A 15,649-nucleotide genomic window follows, 5' to 3' on the forward strand; every position below is an offset into this window, starting at 1 on the left:
ACCCAGCCTGAAGATAGCGAGTGAGACCTTGCTGAAATGTTGCCAAGACAATCTCAATCTTACATGGGAAAAGTCCCGAATACAACAAGACCTGCATATGTATGTATGTATGTATGTATGTATGTATGTATGTATGTATGTATGTATGTTATAGTTGTATTAAAATTAATATTTATATGTTATGCTTTGTTTTGTAACTATGGTGGCTTGCATGATTCAGATCAAGGAGACAGACACCCAAATCGGAAAGCAAGAGGTCAGCTACGGACAAAAATTGAATCTGGGGAAGGAACGATCCCTGTCCGTTCTACAACTACAATCCAGACATGGGATGGTGTTCTTCAGGGAGAGAGGTTACTTACTATGTCTTGCAGTGATAAGATAGCTAGGTAAGCTACCTTTTTACAATGAGATATTTCAATTTGGGGTGGACAGCATTTTGTGGCTCAGGGACATAGGAGGGACATTATTAGTTTTCAACCCTATTTCATTTTGAGAGAATTTTGAAAGTAACATAGATATTTTAAGTCTCCTGGAGGAATACTATTATACTTTTACTTGTTACTATACTTCCTTTTTAAAAAGCAAAATGATCCCACAGACTTTTTGTGGTTGTCGGTAATTGCATACAGCCTTATCCAGCCCTTCTGCAGCTCATGGGTACACAATGCATGACTTGGGTGTGCTGGCCAGCTGGTTTTTGGCCTTTGAAGGGCCTCCGGAGGGCAAGGGGAGGCCATTTTTGCCCTCCCCAGGTTTCAGGAGGTCAGGGACGTCATACATGCATGCACGAGGGGATTGAATTATGGGTGTGGGCACACATGTTTTCGGCACCCGAATCAAAAACTGGTATATATCAGTGGTGAGTTGCAGAGCCTGCCCAGAGCACCGGGTAGGACCGTTCCAGTACAGTGCTACAGAGGGCCCACCTTCCCACCCAAGCTCCTTACCTGTCCTTTAAACACTTTGGTGCTTCTGCGCACGCACACGGCGCGTAAAGCGCTTGCATGACGCTCTGCCCAGCAGCTGGAGCATCGCTGGAATACATGCACGTGTGTGTACGTGCTGCACGCATTCATGTAGAGGACACCGGGCCAGTTGCAATGGGATCCAGAACCCACTCTGATACTTTCCTGTCTGTTGAGGGCTTTAAGTTGGAAATATCACTTACTTCCAGAAGAAGAATGTTTATTTACTCATGCATTTCTTTTATCAAATATTATTCCTTATAAATCAATTGATATATGATATTCAGTCAGATTATATGTTTGTAAAATGATATTTAATGACTACAATATTTTTCAATGATACGTGATTTAAAAATAATGATTTGAAGCGTATTTTAACACAAAATATCTAATTATACTTCAGTCTTATTAAACTGGAAATTCTAAAATGAGACTTTCATGCAAAGCATGAGTTTCACAAAATTACAGCCCTACTTTTTTGATCATTCTTTAAACTTAAACAAGTCAATCAGAATTGTATCACAAGACATATGGAAGAAAATGTTAAAAGCATATGCTACTCAAAATGTATAAAAATCAATTCTGCATTTCCCAACTTGAGTATACTACTTGGAATAGTTCAATTGCTTTTAATTTTATTTGGCTAATATGATTAAATCTGGAGTCCTTTCAAGTTTTACATGCCTACTGTATTAGCATTGTTGAGTGCTGACATGATAAAAGATAATATTATTTGTTTCCCTTTAGGTGGAATGTACTTGGTATTCAAGGAGCTTTACTTAGCCTCTTTGTAGAGCCAATATACCTCTCAAGCATTATCTTGGGAAGTTTGTATCATGGAGATCATTTGTCCAGAGCAGCATACCAGCGGATAGCAGAGATAGAAGATCTACCATCTCTCTACCTACTTAACAGACCATTACTCAGTGGTAAGCATGAAATGAAAGAAAAATTGAATCTCTCCTAATGCTGTCAGCTTTTTCAAAATATTGCAACTAACACAAAAACTTTAATAAATGGTAAATCTATGTCAAGAGCTTGGAATCAACTAGACTGTTGCTATTGATTATGGTTTAGTACAAAACTAGGGATAAACATGGTGGAATTGATGGGCATGAGGAAGCTTCCTATTATTTTTGCACATGACTACAAACATCAATGCCTTATTAAAGGAATGTTGCTCCTAGTTTTAATTAATTTAGTAACTGAGCACAGAGTCACACATTGTGAATAATTTCATGGTTTTTTTAAGATTAACTGAAGAACATAGTGCAAAGTGAGCAAAAAGACTGCTAGGGGCTGATTTTTGTTAAAGAAGAAAAATAAAATGTTGATATTTTAATACCAGGAGACCTAAGAAGCCTATTTAAGTATTCTAGTAGTGGTATTTACACAAGCTGTATAAACGGCTGTATTATATAAAAAAGCTTTCTCCAAAGAACCATGAAATTACACATTTTTTAAAAAAAAATCCTTTTTATTAGTTTACAATATAAATTACAAAAATACAAAAGCAAATAATAGAAAAAATATGGGAGGGAAAAGGGAAGAGAAAAGAGTAGAAAAGAAGGGAAAAAGATAGTAACATCAAATTCAACTTTTTATTTTTACAAAGCAGTATAAACTAGCCATTTCTATAAAAACCAATCTATCTAATCAGTAAAACCCAAAATCAAAATTTCATTTTTTCCCCACTCAAACACAAAGTCCAGAAACGGTTTCCAAAAAGAAACAAAAGTACTTGCGTTTTTCTTTTCTTTTATCAAAGCAGTCAATTTAGCCATCTCTTCTAATTCCACCAGTTTTTGCAACCATTTATCCATTGTGGGGATTGAAGTGCCCTTCCATTTTTATGCATAAAGTAAACTTGCTGCCATGAACATATATAAGATCCAAGTTGAAAAAGAAATTTCCAAGTCTTTTTCCATTAAACCCAAAAGAAAACTTTCCAGTTTTATCTTTATATTCACTTTGAGAATATTCTGTATTAGAATATGAATCCTACTCCAATATTTCTTTTCTTTATCACAGGTCCACCATAAATTATAGAAAGTTCCTTCTTTAAATTTGCATTTCCAACATTCATTTGAAATACCTTTATACATTCTTGTTAACTTATCTGGCTTTTGCAAAGTGGTGCTTAATTGATATGAAACCCCCTCCCCCCATAAAAGAGAATTAAGGGGCAGATATATATCCATTTTTTCTAGCATTAAGCTTTACTGAATCAAATAAATACAAATCTAATTATTATCATTTAAGAAAATATTTTGTGGATTGATTAGGAATATATAAATAAAAGATGATTACATGCTGGAGATTGTAATTGTAATATGTTAGCACCAGGAAAAAGAAATATTTATTGCAGTAAATATAGTTAACCTATTCTGGAAAGTGATCGTGTACTTTTTTTTCTCCTTATATGTATACCAAATTTTTCACACTATAAGACACTCTGGAACATAAGATGCACCTAGCTTTCTGGGAGGGGAAAAAAATCTGCCTCTGCCTCTCAGCAATTTGCCTCCTGCAAATAGCCTGATCAGCTTCAGCACAGCCTGATTTAGCATGAGCAGCTAATTGACGGTTGGATCGGCCCCCTGGAACACCGCCAGTCAGCTGTTCCAGGCTGCGGAGATCGCTGTTGCTGCCATTCAGCGACAATAGGTGGTGGCAGCAGCAATCCCTGCCTCCTGGAATGGGCCGAAAACAGAACTCACTGAGGCTGAAAATGGGGCATGCTGAGGCAGCAATAGGTGGCGACGGCGATGGGCGGCGATAGCAATGATGGCGGCTGCAATCTGCGTAGCCTGAAACAGCTGATCGGTGGTATTCTAGGAGGCTGATCCAACCACCAATCAGCTGTTCGTGCTAAATTAGGCTTTGCTGAAGCTGACCAGGCTGTTTGCTGTTTGCTGCAAGGAGGCAAATTGCTGGGAGGGAGAGGCAAAAAGGTGGGGGCTGGCAGGTAGGTGGGGCTTTGGCAACATTCACTCTATAAGATGCACAGACATTTCTACCCACTTTTTTGGGGGGAGTGCATCTTATAGACCGAAAAATACAGTAAACTGAAAGCATAGTTAATAGAAGAGCAACAAATCAGCTTTTGTGCCCACGTGCATGATCTTATATGCTAGCTTTTATTAAGTATTGGAAATGATTTCACCTTTAAAACAGATCTGCAATCAATTTGGCATTACCCTATTTTTTTCTACCAGGTATTAATATTTTTATTTGGTTATTTCAGGTATTAGCAATGCTGAAGCCCGTCAGCCAGGAAAAGCGCCTAATTTCAGTGTGAACTGGACAGTTGGGGATGCTGGGCTGGAAGTTATTAATGCTACAACAGGCAAGGATGAGCTTGGTCGTGCATCCCGTCTTTGTAAGCATGCACTATATACTCGCTGGATGCGTGTTTATACAAAGGTAGGTTTCTAAAATAGACAGTCCAGTGTTACTTTATGGCTATTGGACTTACTTTCTGATTTTATCTCTGAGGCTGAATGTTTTCAAGGTATGAACTCTGATGAACATCAAATTTGAATTTATAGTTGCTGCTGCTCCAAGAACAACCTGGGATATAGAACTGAGACACATTGGTTTCTTTGATAGGGAATTACTTGTTATTCAGATATTGCTGAACTAAACTTCCAGAAGCCCCAACCAGACTCAACAATTATAAGAAAAGTAGGAAATTTTCATGTGACAACATGTGCAGAGCCACAATTTTCCTATCCATGGTGTAAATTCCTTTTCTTATCTCCTACTTATCTCAGAGAATAGGATAGGAAAAGTTTTGCTTATAGCTGCCATGTTAAGAATTTGGCTTAAATGATCTAGGAAAAAGTCTACATCAAAACTCCTCAAACTCTTTATGAAGTTTGAATTTGTTCATCAGCTCCTAAATACATATTTATTATATGAAAATAATTTCATAAATATTACTTTAACAAAGTGCACCAAACTAATAGTACTACTAATAATAACAACATTGACTCCTTGGTTAGTCCTGTGGATCCTTGGCAGTTGATACTGACCACTGGGGAATTCTAATCTTCACATATTCATTTCTAATAAGTATAGACATTTTCCTCCCCCTCCCATTAGCAAAATGTAATAATATTTACAAAAATTACTAACAAAATAAAACATTTGGCACATGGCTTCTGAAATTGTTTCCAACCTCTTTACCAGCACTGACTGTTATCCTTTGTAACAAATGTATGTGTGTTGGGTCTATATGGGCATTTCTGTTCTTCCATTGTGGTTTTCCCCCCTGTTCATGTTTATGTACAGGGCAGACTATGTATCGCCCCTCTGGGTCATGTAGGAGGCAGGAGAGCTTAGAATGAACAGCCAGTAACATTTTGAACAGCCACCTCTCTCATAAGGTTGAATTGGGATAATTTTTTCTGGAATGTTTTACTTCACATCCCCTGGCCAGATTTAACCCGCTTTTGAGCTCAGGATTTTACTTGCCAGCCTCTTCCCCAAATTAAATTATATTTTCATTATTTGGAAAGTTATCGTAACTAAAGGACAAGAGCCTTTGACATAACTTCTTTCCATTATTCTATTGAATTGAGAAAAATAAAAAGACAAGAATAAATAGCAGAGAAAACTTATTTAAAACAAAGAAGGTGACTACTGCAAAGTATTATGAGCACTTAACATGTCTATTTAAAGAAACCTAATTTTAAAAATCCATAAAAATATCTTGGGAGAAAAAAAGTTTTTTATCTCCGTTATACTGATTTACCTACATCAAAAGCATCTGTCTCTGCATGGCTGGGCATGGCTGTAGCCCCGTGGGCCCTTTAGGAAAAGAATGGGCTGCGAGATGAAGTGCACCTCCCTTAACCAGTTTTCATCCTGCTGAGTGTAATTCAAATAACCTTTGGGGGATTGCTCTGCTTTCAACAGCTCTCACTAAAGGGAAATGAACCATGAAACAGAAATGAATAATTGATTGGAAAAGGATGGGATTGTTTTAAGTCCAAATGGTTTTTCTGTTAGTAAGATTCTGGGTTAACTTTTGAAACCTTGCTATTTATTTGTAGGTTTGAAAGCATTGCAATTTAATATTGGAATTACAAAATAGGAGGAAGGACAGTGTGTATTTGGTGTCAATTTAGAGATTGATTCTAATGGAAAGTTTTATAATAAAAAAAACAAATCAGTTCGTTGGATTTCAATTTACAAGAATTTAGAGCAATCAAGACGGTGCTTTTAATTAACATCTCTTTCTCTCTCTCTCTCTCTTTGATTTATCCAGCTTCCTGCCAATCTTCATTCAAAAGTCAATAAGCCAAATATATATCATGAAACAAAACAGGTAGCTGTGGAATATCAAACTGCCAAAGAGTGTTTGTTTAAAGCATTTCTGAAGGCTGGCCTTGGGGCCTGGGTGGAGAAGCCTATAGAGCAAGATCAGTTTTCCCTGGCTGTCTGAATTATGGTCCGCACTTCATGGGACACTGATGAAAGGTCCAGTTTCTGTATCAACATTTCATCTGTTCATCTATAACAGCAGCTTTTTAACTTTTGTGATTTGGGGAACTAACTTGTGATTAATTCGTTTTGGTTTGGTTGAGTTAATTCAAACTAAAGAAAAACTGATGATATAGTAACTAGTTAGAACCAAAACAAAATTATTTGATTACAATCTCAAGACTATCTTCGCAGGGAAAAAAATCTTGGTGCAATTTTTTCAATCATTCATCCACACTTTTTAACAATTATTTTAATGAATTGCTGTCAGATGCATGTATAATGCACATGGGATAGGATTTTTACATGCCACTCAAGTATGTACTTTAACTTTGTGTTCTATTTTCAGAGCCTTAGAAAAAAAGAAAAATTATGCACTTTTAGAGTTTTATTTTTAAATTGATTAATATCATACCAATGATAGAAATTACAAAACTGGACTGGTGTTTAGACAGTTTTTCCTGCTTCTGTCCCCACCCTTAAAACACAGCTGCTGAAAATCTTTGTCTTTGCTGTGTGTATGTGATAGTTTTTAACATGCTACTTTCTATTCCATTTTAAAATACTTGTCTTCAATTAGCATTTATATGCATTGTGACATTATTGGTTTTTACCATTGTAAACTGGAAACTATTTGTAAACTAATAGAGTATAGACTTCAGCTTAGATGTAGGTGGTTCTTTGTTTCACAGGAACCTTCTAAATTACCACAGTAACATTATCAATGTGGTGGCCATTTCAGAACACTCTTTCCTTTGTGAGAAACTTGCTGATTTGCCAAAAACCTACTGCACATGTGCACCACAACAGTTAAATGAGTGAAAGATTATTCTAAGTTAAATTATATGTTCTTTAAAGATTTAACTTATTTTCAGCCAAACTGTATATAACTATGAGGTTATGCTGCCTGTGACTGTAAACATGTGGATATAAAACTACCTATCCAGATTATTCTGCAATGTAGTTTTGTTTGATCTAGTATAATAGGAATAAATGTTGAGCACCTATTTATTTATGAAGTACCCAATCCATAAGCATGTTTGTATGTGTCTGGATCTCTGAAAGACAGCAATATTTGCAGAGGGAACTAATACTTGTGCTGAGCATAGGTCTTCAGACTCCCTAGAGCAGGGGTGTCAAACTCACATTGTCATGGCGTCATCACGTGACGTATCAAAACTTTTTTCCTCTTTGCTGAACTGGGTATGGGCACGGCCAGTGCATGAGGCATTGGCCCGCGGGCTGGGAGTTTGACAGCCCTATCCTAGAGGATCCTCTGCTTAATAATCATGGTCAGTGTGCTGCACCAACTATTAGCTGCAAAGGCTTACCCTGAAATACAGTGTGTATATGTCCTCGTGTTGAGCTAACTAATCCATCAAGCCATCTCTTCTACCCAGTTTCAGTGTTTCACAAAGCATTTACTCTGTTTATTGATTGATACCTCACCTCTAGCTTTATCTCAATTAGAGAAAGTAGTTATAAACATGAAATTGTGCTAGGGTTTTATTTCAGTAATAAAAAAGCGAAAGAGCTAAAACAAAATTAAGAACAACAAAATAAAAATTAGTTTGGTCTTTTCAATTCACATTCTGGCAAAGTATGCCATGTAGGTTTTACACTGTTAATTTTGACTGTTCTTCAGTTTGAAAATAACATGTTTTGCGAAATAAATGCTAGGAATTTCAGGTGATACTCATGTTGAAGATTTCAGGTTAGCTATAGGTATTTTTCAATGTCCGGGTAAAGAGATGTAGTAGATAGAAATAATAGCATCTGCATCTCATTTCTATGTGGAGCCTGGATAGAACTATCTACAGTATATTGTATTGTGTTGATAGATACAAACACCCATGGAAGGATATATGCATGTCCATGAAAGCCTTATTCAGTATTTAATAGATACGCCCCTTGTCTTTCTCAAGACAAAGGCCATCTCTATTCTGGTATAGAACTGTGGACAAGGAAATCACAGAATGAGATCTGAACTCTGTGGAAATTTGGGCAGGCATGGGAAAGGATTCTAGACTACGGTCATCTCTTCCTCTCATGAGTATATCCACTCTTCCTCCTCTAACAGTCATCTATGTAACATATCTGTATGTGCTCCTTTGGTCTTTGGTTATTCCTAACAAGTTTCACTGGGTCCACCCAGTCATGAGCTCCTCATCCAGGCTCCTGTGTCTTCCTCAAGCAAACTAATAGCAAATGAATGGTTGGTGGGCTGCACTAGAATTAATGATGCAATTTATGGCTGTTGCAAGAAGTCTGCAGACAACACTGATCTCTGGTGAAACAACAGAGAGGCCTCTCCATTGATACTGTAAAAACATCAAGCAGAGTAGGGAACCATGTGGCATCTCCATCAGCAGCCAAGTGAATTGCTCCAGAAGCCATTTGCTGCAGAGAACCACATGAAGCTTCATGGCTAAGATGATCTGTCAAAATCCATCATGTCTTTTCAAGGAGAAAAAACAAATGCAGGTATTTTGCACAGATGACCTAACTCTTACCTTAACAAACCATACTTTATGCAGGTGCAAAGTCCACCTCTCATTTAAGTGTATGCATAAAGTAACCAGACATGGCAAAAAATAAATATGCAAAAACTTTCTGCAACTATTAAAACCTGATCTCTAATTATTAGTTGCAGATATTGAAAAACTGCAGGTAACAAGAACCGCCTTTTTTTAAAGGAAAAATTATTCACTTAAAAAAACCAATAGTAATAAATATCTGTGTTGATAGGGCCCTACAAAATGTAGTCTGCAAGAGAAAATTATTTATGTAACACATTTAAATGGCAATGACAGAATTGTAACTTGAATTAAATAGGCAATAGCTACATTTACCTACTGAAAAGTTCATCACATATATTCACGCTACAATATACATTATTGATAATCAAAGCCAAATTATGAACAATTGGAAAGTAAATTAGATGATAGATAGGATTGTCAACTTTGTCAACATAACACATTTTGCTATCTGAGCCAGATCTGAAAACATGCCTGAGGCTTTCTGCCTCATGGTTGGTGCCCAGAGGGTCTGGCTGATGATAGAGATTTGATCAACCTGCATTTTGAGACCAACCGAGCATAGCATCAGTTGTGTTACTTTAATCTTTTGAAAAAACTAACAAGGGAAAGGTTTTCTTTTGACAACTGACTAAACAGAACAATAAAGCAAGGCTAAATAAATTTCACAGAATTACAGGTAGTCTTCGACTTACAACCACAATTGAGCCCAAAATTTGTGTTGCTAAGTGAGAAATTTATTAAGTGACTTTTGCTCCATTTAAGACATGTCTTGCTACAGTTGTTAAGGGAATACGTTAACAGTTGATAAATTAATAATCTGGTTGTTAAGTGAATCTGGCTTTCATGACCTTCTGACTTTGCTTGTCAGAAGATCGTGAAGGTGATCACATGAGCCCAGGACATTGCAGCAGTCATAAATAGTCAATTGCCAAGCATCTGAACTTTGATCACATGATTATGAGGATGCTGCAAAGGTTGTAACTGTGAAAAATGATCATAAATCATTTTTCAGTGCTGTTGTAAATTTGAATGGTCACTAAATGAATGGTTTTAAGTTGAAGACTACCTGTACTGACTTGTTTTCCATAATTGATTGGCAACCCTGATTGTGAATCACCCTGATATTCCCAATAATGCCTTTTGTGTACAAGAGTACTTAAAGTATGCTATAAATTCTCAGCAATTTCTGTCTTGAAACAGACTCTGGTTTAAGTTTTAGAGTGGTGCAATTTGGACAAAAAACTTGGAACATTGTTTATTGCTGTACGAGTGAGCAGAAATAAGTGTGGGACCAGTATTCCTTTATCTTCTACAAACCTGTAGCTGGGTTAAAAGAAGATGCTTCTGATTGCTTTGTCAGGATTTATTGATATGTCTAAATGGAGAGGGTGGGAGGGAAAGCCCAGTTAAAGTCTGACTGTGATATCAAAAGACTCATTTAAAGTGACCAGAGTTTCCCCTATTTGAATTTCACAGCCAATTCTCATTTGCTTTTGGTTTATTTCAAATTAAATAAAGGCTCTTCAGAGGAGAGGGAAAAGTCAGTCCATGCAGGGATACTTTCAGTTAATTTTCTTAAGCACTGAATTTCTCCAAGATGAGTATTTTTGCATTGTTTTCTCTCCCCCACCCAATTTCTCTGCCTCAGAGAGCTGCACTGTCATTAGCAATAATTTTTTAAAGGGGGAAGGTTGTTGTTGTGTAATTCCTGTGACTGATTTTATAACCCCTGTAGCAAGTAACCTTCTTGGGTAGATCCAAATAAGATTACAGGATAGAAATCTGTCCAAAATAGCACAAACATCCTTAATATTATTATTACTGTATTACATAACAGTTACTAAGCATGCTGATATAGTTGTTTTGCTGTTCTCATTTTATTTCGAGGGAACTCATCTTTGCCAAAATATTTGTCATTTCTATTAGGATAACCTGTGTCTGTGTGAATTCTATTATGGTATAATTTTTATTAAACTATTTGCTCATTTTGAATTAGCAAAAGTGTTATTAATATGATATGATTCCTTATTACAATGGGATTTCAAAAAGCTTACACATGCTGTAAACAATGAACTCCATTGGTTGCTGATGTGAACATTCCACCACATAAAGTAAATTCCAATATGAATGGTCCACTTTTGTATTAACATTTCTCCATGATTGACAGGATAACAACCCTGTTCCAGCTGTAGCACAAAAATGTTTTCACGATAGGCAAGAGAGGGATTAATTTCCTTTCCTTTTATGCTCCAAACAATTAGCTGTTTTCCTTGTAAAATTAGAAATGCCTATTTTGATTTAATTGCAATGGAGATTTATTTTTGTTTTGTTAAATATAAGACTATAGATACCTTTTCAGATGCGAGAGAGATATGTGATTTAAATTCAAAGAGTTAAATGAGTTAAATGAAGTGAGTTCACAAATGAAATGAACAAAACTGTTCTTTGAAAATGTGTGTTGTACTTTAAATACAAAGATTGATTTGCAAAGTATGCAGGAAAATGAAATGCAATGCTAATTATTAAAGAAAATAAAAGCTCCTTCAATGAAAAATTTGTTAATGGATTGCTGGCCCAGTATGGGTTGTATCTCACAAGGATTGGCAAATACATTTGGCCAAAATGTATTAAACTGAATCCTGTAGAGGCTGGAAATGAAATGGCCTGTAAACCAGCAAGACAAAGGAGTGGAGATCAGAATGATATTCTGAATGCTGATTTGTGGCAATACCTAATCTTAAAACGGTTAGAGTAAATACTCAGCCTCAGTTACATAGTACTGAGTTAATTAAGGCAGTGTCTTTGCAAAACACAACTTTTATATTTGAATGGAATTGCCTGGGATAAACTTTCAGATATTCCTCCCCTCCCCCTGCAATTTCCATATTGGAATGTATTAAACCTCTCAGTGAACATTCAAGGGAAAAACAATTGTTTGAATTGTCAACATACAACTGTTCAGAATGTGAAAAAATAATAGAAGAATGACCTTGTACAGAAAACTGGACTTAATAGATTTAACAGAGGTTTATTCCTATGACTGGAATACAGCAATTTAAGCTTATAATTTGCTTAAAAAGAAAAAGAATAATGAAAAGAAGATTTTGCTCTGTATGATAAAATTATTCACAACTGACCTTGACAATATTGTAGACAGCTTCTTAGTTAATAAAAAGAATTCTTGTTTTGGTTTCTATAAGTTTCTATTTTCTTTTCTATGACCATTCAACCAACCAAGAATAGCAAATTGGAAAACTCAGCCTTGACAGCCCTTTTTAATAATAGAGGCTTTGGTTCAACCTGCTTAATAGCTGCAGAAACATGGCAGCATTATTTCCAGAGTATCTTTACAATTAAATAATTAGATAATCCAATTGTGACTTACTAAAATGCTCTTTCTAACTGGACATCTGCATTTACAGATGAGGTTAATGAGATTATTTCAGTTTAGACTTGGAAAAGTCCCAGAGTTACTGAGGAGAACAAAGATTGGCAATCATTTTATTTACATACATTTAGAGTTCAGCATGTTTTCTGCTGGAACTGGAATCATGCCACTGTTACCTCTTTCTAGTATAAAGAAAAAAATTGATCCTGCCAACGATAGATTCATCAGCCTGCTTAATACAAGTTATACACCAAATATCTCCAGCCAAAAGTAAGATACAGGGTTGAAAGTGTGAATGTTCTAGTTAAGGAATAAACTGACCTTAGTGGGGCCCACTTAGCATTAGACTACTATCTGATCCTTCATCGTCTAGCTGAAAAATTCTCTTCCTATCTGAGAGATTGCCTCTTCACATCCTTCATTGATTTCAAATCAGCTTTTGATTTGAACCTACGGGGAAAATCTAATAGGTTTCTCAGCAAAGACTGCTCAGTCTCTCTAATAACTGTTAGATGCTATCCTTGTGAATCTCTTTCTAGAGCTATTTCCACACAGAGACAGTTGAAGCAGGGTGCATTTTGATCCCCTTGGTTTTCAATTTGTATTTTAAATCAGTAATCCAGGGCCTCTCAGTTCCTAACCATTACCTTGTTAATGTGTCCTTTGGATTAATAAACAGAATATTACCAACTGTTTTGTATGCACATAATGTTGTAATCATATTTGTTTCCCAGTGTGGAATGTGATGGGCACTAAACTTTTTGGTCTCTTTGCGCCTTAAAGAGAAATGTGTTATAAATCATCAAAAAAAGGAAGTTTTAGTTTTTGCACAAAATAATTACAAAATTCATAAGTGGAAATTAAATGGGAACTCTGTCAAGCAGGTGCATATCAAAACTATCGAAGTGTGCTTCCAGGCTTCAGTATCCTGAAGAAAACACTTTTCTTTTATAGATGGTATTGGTCAGCATAGAGTTCTTCAGCTCTCCTGAGATTTTGCCATTCAAAGGGATTTTCATTTCATCCCTACAGGCATTCTATCCTTTGAGGCCAATGTAATATCCCAGCTTCTCTAGGACATACACATCTGCCTTTTATTGTTTCTTTGTTTTACAAAACTTGATATCCCTAAATTAGTATAGTTTAAGCTTCTTAGAGCTAGTCTGGTCCACTCCCTAGAACTCTTGTTGGAGAGTAATTAGGCTTTGAAATACAACTAAGCAGCAAATCTGGGATATTGATTTTCAGATCAATCTAACTTACAGTTTGTGAAGTGTGTCGTCCCCCCCCCCCAGTTGTTATGCACTACCTGTTCGGACCCCCACCTTGTCCGTTCAGAAACGAAAGCCAAACAGAAAGTTCAAAGGAATGTTTTTATCAGTCCCGGCTCTTGCTGGCTGCGAGCCCAAAATAAACACAGATAAATGCTCTGGCAAAAGTCCTAACTCATAAACTGCTACAAAACAGGATTATATAAATCAAGTCACTTATCCAAGTACTTTTCTTGATGGTTGCACGCGAACGGAGAACATTAACACTAGAACAGGAACGGAACGAACCATTGCGTGGCACCAGCAGTGTCTTTATACTCAGGCGAGGATCCCAATGAGCAACAGCCGCTCGCAATCATCTCCTGTATTTCCTCCTTTGTCCTTTATGCTGAGTAGACCTAAGCCTGCTTGCCTCCTGATACAATTCCCAAATACTTTCAGGAAAATTCCCTTTGATCCAATGCTCTGCCGCCACCTGGTGGCCAACCAGTCTCTCCTCACCCTGCTCGGCGTTGACACCCTGTCCAGGGTCCTCCACCTCCTCCAAGGCCGACTCATCAGCCCCCTTGCTGTCGGAGTCTGGCGACAGCTCTAATGGCTCCTGCCAGGCCACAACACCCTGTCCAGGGTCCTCCACCTCCTCCAAGGCCAACTCATAAGACCCCTCGCTGTCGGAGTCTATATATATACTGTACACACACACTCACAGTATATATTATTTATTGTTTGAAGCATATAAACATCCTCCCTTGTAGTTGAAATCAAAGTAGCTTGATGGAAAATACCATTTATGCCATTTTTATCATTCTTCTGTCAAAGACTTGAAGGGTTTTTTCTTTATAGTGATACCTATTCACCAAATTATCCAAGTACTAACAAGTTAACAACTTTCCAACTGCAAATTACAGAATCAACTGTAGTATATCATGCAGTGACCCAACTGATGTAGGCTTTGGTGTATATCTCGGCCTGCAATGAAATATTCTATTCCATGTAAAACCTGGTCCCATAGTTTGATTTCTTGTATTTTACATATTGAATTGTTTCAATGTGACTTGTTATTTAACCAAGTACTAATACCAATATTTCATTCACATAGTGGCTTCAGATCTGTGGCATGCAATGATGTCAGCATTGTTGGAATAGTGGCTGGAATTGATGGCAGGCATTTTAAGAGCATATTCCTTTCATCTGTAAGAGTTCCATGCACTTGTTTCACTCTAAACATTTTCCACCAAATTGTCCGACTCAAATGATAATAGAAGCATGATTGAAACCACTGCAACTAATTGACTGAAGTGATAGATTACCTTTTCAATAACCAATTTGACTAAATTCTACTTGGCTTGAAAAAGACCCACAAGAGCTTTATTTAGCTTTATTAGATGTATCTTATACCTTATATGTGTGTGTATATAATTTTAGATTCGGTTTATATATGCTTGTTTTTCTATTTTTCCATTCATAAAGGCTACTTTCTAAAAATTATATCTGAATGTACAATATAAATTATATACTCTTTGCTTTTTTCTTTGTAAGTATGACTGAATTAATTATCTTGAAAAAATTACACTTTAATTTATCCTTCCAGTGCAAAAATGTTTCTGCAGAATTCTCCCTCTTATCCAAGCATTTACAAATGTAACTATTATATTCCTTGGTTCTTAATATCTGATTGAACCTAGGAGTAAAAGCACTATACTGTCCATATTTATCTGAAACTTTAAATCTGATAGACTGTCATTAAGTACCACTAGTTTGGTCAACCTAAATTTAAAAAGACAATTCTTTTATTTATTTATTAATTTCTTCAAACATACCTACCAAGTCCTTTTGGATAGTGTTTGTTGACTTGTGCAATTCAATCTTTAATTCTTCTTTGAGCTGCTTAGATTTCCTATCAAACCAATTTCAAAGCTTCATCCTGAATGACGTTTCATTTTCACACATACTGTTAGAGCATCCTCATCCACTGTGATTTTGGTTCACAGT

The 15,649-nt window shown here is 36.4% G+C and overlaps 1 protein-coding gene across 2 annotated transcripts in view; it reads left to right on the plus strand.

Annotated features, from left to right (window-relative positions):
• The window catches only part of LOC148045584 (double-stranded RNA-specific editase 1-like), a 66,628-nt gene extending 58,477 nt beyond the window's left edge, over nucleotides 1–8,151 (plus strand). For both annotated transcript variants that reach the window (XM_087716659.1, XM_087716658.1), the window contains 4 exons: nucleotides 221–389; nucleotides 1,716–1,897; nucleotides 4,216–4,394; nucleotides 6,244–8,151. In XM_087716659.1, coding sequence (XP_087572785.1) covers nucleotides 221–389; nucleotides 1,716–1,897; nucleotides 4,216–4,394; nucleotides 6,244–6,420 — 707 coding nt within the window. In that variant the 3' untranslated portion in view covers nucleotides 6,421–8,151. The remainder of the gene's footprint in view (nucleotides 1–220; nucleotides 390–1,715; nucleotides 1,898–4,215; nucleotides 4,395–6,243) is intronic.
• Nucleotides 8,152–15,649: the final 7,498 nt, after the last annotated feature.

The sequence above is a fragment of the Thamnophis sirtalis genome, unplaced genomic scaffold (assembly GCF_051295495.1).
Source record: "Thamnophis sirtalis isolate CommonGarterSnake01/CBP01778 unplaced genomic scaffold, rThaSir2_p1.2 scaffold_5, whole genome shotgun sequence".
In the NCBI taxonomy this organism is placed as follows: Eukaryota; Metazoa; Chordata; class Lepidosauria; order Squamata; family Natricidae; genus Thamnophis; species Thamnophis sirtalis.